Genomic DNA, 7749 nt, shown 5'->3' on the forward strand with positions numbered 1-7749 from the left:
TTCATATTTTGCTCTCAAAGCACAATGCGAAAAACCCGCTTCCTGGGTTTTAATCCACGGCCAGCTCTGCCTAGTAACATTGTAGTTTCCCAACTGGAGCTCTTGAATCGCCTCCTCAATACCATCATCGCTATTATTGTCATAGATAAACCAGCGCTCAACCCCCAGCCAGGCGTGGTACATAATCCACTCCCGAAGCGCCGGTGCTTGGTTCCACAACATGGTACACACACAAAGCTCATGCTTGTGCGGATTCCTCTTCTCCGCCTCAGATTTGTAACTAGAAATTTTAGCCACAGAAGGCATAGGAGGTCTGGCAGTAGCGTCAGCGTCAGCATCGGAATCAGCATTAGCGTGACCAACGGTTACCCTAATCCCCTGAGCCCTCTCAGGGTTACTCCTAATGCTCCGCGGCAACAAGCACCGAACCACTTCTTGTGAGGCCGAAACGGCCTCAGTCGTGAGCACAAACCCTTCGTCTCTGCCCCAATTACCAAATCCGAAATGGCAGCTCAGCTGGGTCTGATCCGATATCTTATGGGGCCGAAGATTCAGCCCCTTAACGAACACAACCGCCGTGTTCGCATCCAAAACCGCCTCGTAGGCCACCTTCTCCCACCAATGCGCCGTCTGATTAGCCCTCACAGACCAATCGTACTCCCCCACCTCGCTGCTCTGCTGCCTCCGTAGATCTATCCCGGCGGCGGAGTGATTCTCCGGCGGGAGCGGGCACCTCACGATCGACCGAAACGCGTCGTACTGGTCGGTGGCCAGCACGGGTTGAACGCCGAGAATCTCGCTCGAACTGTTGGAGAACTCATAGTACACGCACTGCAAGTCTTGGCTATCAGTGATTCTGCTAGACACCATGAGGAGCACGTGGTCGGGGAAGACAACCCGATCGTCAACTCTCAGGGGCAGTGATTTCTTGCTGATAGAATCAAGAATCGAACTGCTCGTGGACGAGGACAAAAGCGATAAGGTGGTGGAGGCTCTGAGAACTGGCCGAAACGACACCGAACCAATCGAGAACCTTTCGACGTACAGGAACAGTAGGAAGATGAAGAAGGAGAAGCAAACAATCAAAGATCTAAGTGACAGGTAGTGGCCCTGGGAGTACAACCGCCCAATCCGCTTTCGCTTCCGGCGTTGCTCCGGGTCCATTTCTCCTTCTCCTTTTTCAACCCAAAAGTGAAAAAGCAACCGCAATAGTCGGAAGAGGAAGAAGAAGAAGAAGGTGAGTGGAAATGGGTGGTGCAGATCTGGTGCCGACAATGAATTTTTATTCCTTTTTTTTTGGTACCTTGGTAGAGTGGAGATGGGAGATTATTCGGTGTGGTGTCGGAAAGAGTAACGCGTTTGATTGGTGCGATTGCTGGGGGGGACTGCTGAGAGGATTGTTAGTTAAAAGCTCCACTATGAGTCTATGAGTCCAACCCAGCCTATAGAAGAATAGAATGAGGTGTACTTTGACGTTACCCCCATTACTATTTCTCTTTATGTTGCAGTAATAAGCGCGTGAAGAGGACACTTATTGTCACGCTCACGCTCTCTGCACATTTTATAGGCTTACAAACCAAGTTTACGTCTTTTTCTGTGGATGATTGGCCCTCTGGATTTCGTTTGTCCTCTTTTCGTGGCTCTCACTTCCCACAACATAATGAGAGGTTTCTTTGTGTTCATAGAATAATGTTGTTTTCCTTTTAATTTATTTGCTTTTATTGCTTTTTAATTGGGCTTTAAAACTCTTTTATGTATTATTAAAGTATGTTTTTGAGCCTGGCTGTCTATATTCTGTCTTCTTATGTTTGTTAAGGAAGTTTTCTGCCTTTTTTTTTTTTTTTTTTTAACCCTAACATAGAACACCCTTTGAAGCACACAAATTGTTTTACTTTTATGTTACATTAACAAATATACTAAATTGTTCGGCCAAATTACAATGGTTGCAAGGTTAGGTGCTTTTGAAATTTTACTGTGGCTTTTCACCAAATAAGAAAAGCTTTTGGCCAATTCCCATTGTTTCGAGACACGTTTCATCGCATAGAAGTCGTCTAATGACAAACACATTTCCACGTATTTATGAAAGGGCATTTGTGGATTTATGCAATGCTTTTCAGGCAATTGAATATGAGTAATTATAGTCTACAGAGCTATTTCGATATAATTATCAAGAAAATTCCATGCTACAAATTATATCTTCGATTTCACCGAAATGAATTGAATTGAATTAGCGGGTGAAATAGAAGGCCTTGCCTTTGGTGCATAGATCGCTGGCATAGGGCATGTCCATGCGAAATGTCGTGTAAGGCACGCATTAAGCTGTCTTTGTTGAATTTTTTTTTTTTAGCCGTCTTTGTTTCTGTTAAGCATGTTGGCTCGACCATAGGTTCATAACCATACCACTATCTTATATTATATTTATATAATAGAGAGAGATGCTTTCGTTGGTCAAATCTAGCAATTTAAACCCTTTTAACTGGCAGGTGTGGGGCCATATTCATCTTTTTTCTTTTTTTTTTATAATTTCTTTCTATTTTCGGGTTCTAGAATAATGGCTTGGTATTATGATCCCAGCAATTAAAAACCCTTTTAATTCGCTGGTATAGTCCATTTTCAATCGTTATCCTTTTCTATTTCTGGGTTCTAAAATATTCGCAATGGTACCAACAGAAAAGTAAAGGAAAAAAAAATGACATGCATGAATTTTAACAATTAAAAAGGAAAAAGGAACAAACTAAATACGGAAGTTACGATCAAAATCATTATAGATATAAGATGAGTTTTTAAGGAGGGTATTAAAAAAAATAGCGGTTCCAAAATATAATTAATGAAAATTCAATTTTTTATAACGCTCTTAACCGTTTGATAAATTGCAGTTATGACTTTTAAAATTATGTGACTTTTTTTTTTTTTGACATGTCCGCACAAGAGTGGGGAGGGAAATTCGAACTAGTGACCTTCATTTCATTATGTGACTTTAATAATGCACTCAGGGAGGACTGGGAGTGGCCCTAGTCCCCCCCAAATCACAAGAAAAAAAATTAGGAAAAATATATATATATTTTAAGGTAAAAAAAAAAAATTAATGTTTTTTTTTTTGTTAATTAGTCCCTCCCTAAATTGAAACCTGGTCCGTCCCGGAATGCACTCCTTGTGTAGCGAAAAGTGATTTTTTTTTTTTTTTTTTTTCTTACATGTTATCATTTTTTTTCAATCATACCCTCAAGTGGAATACTTTTTTGTAATTTTGTTTGAAAGTACTTATTTGACCTGAAAATTTGCAGGATCGGTGTAAAGGGAAAAGGGAGTTTCTGCTGTACTGTGTCCTATTACCTGAAGAAATAGCATAATGATGTAAAATGCCCCTTTGGCAAACTGGGGAAACGGGAAAAGACGATATTGTTTTCAACCTAAATTTGGAAAAACATAGAAGAATACCAAAATAGAAATAAATAAAATACAAAAAATCCTTAAACCGAACCCTAAATTATTATTATTATTTTCTAATTCCTTAAATAATTAATACTGGCAGATTTTGTGGGCTGTCTAAGTCTTCAATTTGAATTGAACCTGCAAAGGGCAATCTTTTAAAATATTATCTGAGAAAGAAGTGTGTGAGCCCAGTGAATAAAAATTCCTAAGCAAAACAAAACGAGTTATTGTCTGAAAGTTGTTGATACAATTACTGCACCTAAACACGCTCGATTTTGGAGATATGTAGGAAAGGACAAAGAAAGTCAGAGAGGATCGATGGGAATTCGTGTGATGATATTTCCATGCTTAAGTCAATAAAAATAAATAAATAAAGAAAAACGACATGTTTTCGTTATATTTATAAGTCACATGGGCCCCTAAAGTACGGGTCTCTCTCCCCCACTTACGGGACTTACCGGTTTTATTCTTTGCTTCTTCGCCACTACCTAGGTAAGGGCTTGGGCCTCTTGAGACTTGATGGGCTCGGACTAGCAAATGATAGCTGAGAGTGTGGGCTTTGTTGTTATCTAAGCCCAAAAGAGTAGCCACTGACTGGGCTCTAAAAGACCTTTTAATAATCGGATAACACTCACAAAATCAATTTGTAAACAAATTATAATAAAAGCTGTGGCCACGCAGTACTCCCAAGTATTTTTCCTAATCATTGCTGGAGGAGAGGTGTGAAACCAACTTGGGCAATGGGAGATCTCCAGGTGTACCTGCATTAGCATGGGTCATCGATCGTCATCAAAAAATATATATATATATATATATATATGGGAAATGTTTGACCATATTATACAGATGAATGAATAACGACATTTTGGAAATCAATGGATGAGTTTGACTTGATTTTATTTCCAGTTGCGAGCAATATTATTATCATCATCATCATCATCAATACGAAACCCATCACAAATTCTTTTGTTATTCCTTACGCCATCCCATCTTAATTATTGATAATAGAGAGAATAATGTTTGGAGATAGGAATTTCATCGCCATGATGACATCCCATTTGTCTTGGTCCATTTCTAATAATTCAATCCATCCAAATGCCAAAATTAATAAATAAATAAACAATAATTTGGGACTTTTGACTTGTAATAAGCCTGCCAACATAATTCAGTCCCAAATAATGCCTTTCTTAGTTTTGAGCTCAAAAAAAGGCCGGGCTTTGCGCTACCCGCTACTAAAAAAATCTGATTATTTTAAAGGGCAGCCTAAGCGACACATTAATGATGTTTTATGTTTATTTCAAAACATTGATTTATGATGCGATATGATTTTAAACAAAATCACAAACAACAGATCATTTGGAATTGCGTTTTAAAAAAATTACAATTTAAAAACGTATAAAATCTGTGTTTTCAAATCGTAGGCAAAATAGTTTTTTTTTTAATAAAATGCACAATTTTAAAGGTTAAACGCGATTTTAGAGACAAAACTGCGATTTTACCAAACGTTTAACTGCGTTATTTAAAATTACCACATTTTTAAATCGCATTTTTTGAAATCGCTATGATCCCATATTATTTTGTGGGTTGGTATATTAAATTTTTTGGTTACCAGAAAAAAAAATAATAAATAAATAAAATGGGTGAGTTGTTTCTTGTTAGTTTTTTTGGGAAATGCTAGATATTCTTTTAATGTTTTCCTGGTCTCCTCCCAACTGTGATGTGACTTTTAAAATTATCATTAAATTTGAGATTATCATTATTAATTTTTAATTTATTGGTCATTTTAAAAACCACATCATAGTTAAAAGGACATCAGAAAAACATTAGAAGAATACCTAACAAGGCTAGCATTTTCCTTTAAACTTTTAATATAATAGGAATTATTCCTCTTTGCTTCTTGGGAACGATAAATTTTCCTCTAATCTAAATAAGATGCTAATAGAATTGACAAATTAATTAGTAATGTATTTGATCTACTTGGCATAATAATAGGCCAGGGATTGGTCAAAAGTATGGCCGTAATATGAGTAAGAAACTAATATGCGGAAAGGCTTTGATATTTTTTGATAGAGATACCAAAACCATTCAATATATCTGGAGTTTACAATAACTTACAAGGCAAGTGTGAAGTGCAAGGAAAATACTTATAAGAAAAATCAAAATATAAGAAGGAAGTTATTGGAGACTAGTATTTTGTATGATTCTTGTGTGTTGACCATCATGATTGCATAATTGCTTTACAATTGGTGAAGTCAATCCAAGACAATAATGACAATGCTTTGAAAACAAAACAAAACAAAAACAACAAAATTGGTAGGAATATAAATAACCACTATGTCCTACTCCAACAACCTTTACATAAGAAATATTAGGTTGCCATCAGATCCTATAATTATCCTTAAAAAAAAACTTACTCAACAATTATCAGAGTCTTCTCCACATAAAAACTTGTCAATCACCAACGACTAGCCGTGCAACCAAGGAAACGACACATTGTTGATGTCAATGTTACCATATTGGAATCTTTGACCAATGAACTTCTCATACAATAGGGGTAATTTTACTTACTCTCATGAAGTTACACGCCTTTTGCAAACACTTCCCTAATTTTCAATGTTTCTCACTTTGATTTCCTTCCACTTTTCCTATTCCGTTAGGATTTTCTGTTAAATCATAACGAAAATGTGTGAAATTACTAAAATAACTTTATTAAAATTACTCATTCTACCGTTTAATTTAACTGCAATATGTAATGGAGGGAAAAAAATGAAAGAAAATCAAAATTCGATACACCAAAGTGAGAGGCTTTAAACATTAAGAGTGTTTACAAAAAACGCATAACTTCATAAAAGTACGTAAAATTACCCCCATATAATAAGATCTTAATACCCCAAAACCAGATACGCACATTCTCTCTTTTTCACTTTCTTTTCATTCGGTTTTTTTCCCTTTCGTGACTTTTACCTTGTTTTGCATAAGTCCATCCCCATTCCCCAGTCCAACCTTTTTTTTAAAAAAAATCATTGACGAGGATTGAGTATTTCATTGGTAGACGTAGCGAAATATTAGGCAACACTTGCAAGTTGCAACGAGTTACGCTTTGTATAGTTTGGTAGCAAGTGACTTTTTTTCAGTTATGTGTTGTTGGGAAGTCCAAAATTGCGAACTCTAAGTAGGTAAGGTGGGAGACAACGAACTAATATTATTGAATCATTCTTACTTTGATTAGCAGGCCCCCTTCTTTCTTTCTTTCTTTTTTTCCTGATTAACCTTTGTTCAATATACCGAACTTCTATTTTCTAATCATTTTCGAAAATTTCACATATTTTTAGAAGAGAAGATGGTTGTTGCATCTGACACGGCAAATCCCATATCAGGTAGTATATCACATCTCACATTCTCACCGCCCTATAAGTTATATCACCTATAAAAAATTATTATTATGTTATTTGGTTGTGCCACTATTCTTGAAAATAATTATTTCCCTGAAGCACTTATTGCCTTAAAATGAATAATAGTTGTTCCTTAGAAAATGTAAAGAATAGTTATTTTCCCAAATATATAATAGCTATAAAAATGTTCTTTTTTTTTTTTCTCAAAAATCTTTTCATTTTTATTTTTTTTACTGAGCACCCAAAAAATCATTCCATGGGTAGTCGATCACCATCCTCAAAGCCATCGGGGGTGGTGATCTCCATTCCAATTTCTTGTATTTTTAATAATACCCATTAAAATTTATAAGTAATTATCATTCCAGTACCCTTATTTTTTTTCCTTCAATATAATGTCACAGGTATAGGTGTTGGGTCTAGTTTGCGAAGAGAGAACTTTTTGTGCGGAACATCTCGTCCCATCTTGGGCCTTCTCTTGTGGACATCCGTTGTCTGTTGCTTCGTTGGTTTTGGGCTTAAGTAGTTACTGTCCAGTGTCCACTGTAAATTTGTTTATAATAAATATATTAAAAAAAAGGCTTTATCATGCGTTGAAACTAGGGCCGGACATCGGCAGGCTGGGTGAGTAGCAGGACATGGAAAACAATCATTGTAGCCTTGGCCCTTGACAAGTCACCTTTGCTTTGTCAGCAGATCAACACAGGCCTCCATGTCGATGAGATGTTGCATGCTTTAATTTGCCAGCACCCCACCTATAAGTCGGATGCTACTTGCTTAGTGTCTGAAAAGTTTCATCTTGTCACATTTGAAATATTTTCAGATCAAGGATGGAGAGAAAAAGATCGTTCAAATATCATATTTCTAGCATTTATAGGCCACTATATCCCAATAAATGGAAGCATAATTACCATATAGAACAAGAAGA

General features: G+C 36.5%; 1 protein-coding gene across 1 annotated transcript; it reads right to left on the minus strand.

Annotated features, from left to right (window-relative positions):
• Positions 1-9: 9 nt before the first annotated feature.
• Positions 10-1694, minus strand: LOC132178445 (glycosyltransferase family 92 protein RCOM_0530710-like; the record flags this gene model as incomplete). Its single annotated transcript, XM_059590884.1, has 1 exon — positions 10-1694. A coding segment is annotated over exon 1 (1155 nt), but the record flags the coding sequence as incomplete, so codon positions are not given.
• Positions 1695-7749: the final 6055 nt, after the last annotated feature.

This window comes from Corylus avellana, chromosome ca4 (assembly GCF_901000735.1).
Source record: "Corylus avellana chromosome ca4, CavTom2PMs-1.0".
In the NCBI taxonomy this organism is placed as follows: domain Eukaryota; kingdom Viridiplantae; phylum Streptophyta; class Magnoliopsida; order Fagales; family Betulaceae; genus Corylus; species Corylus avellana.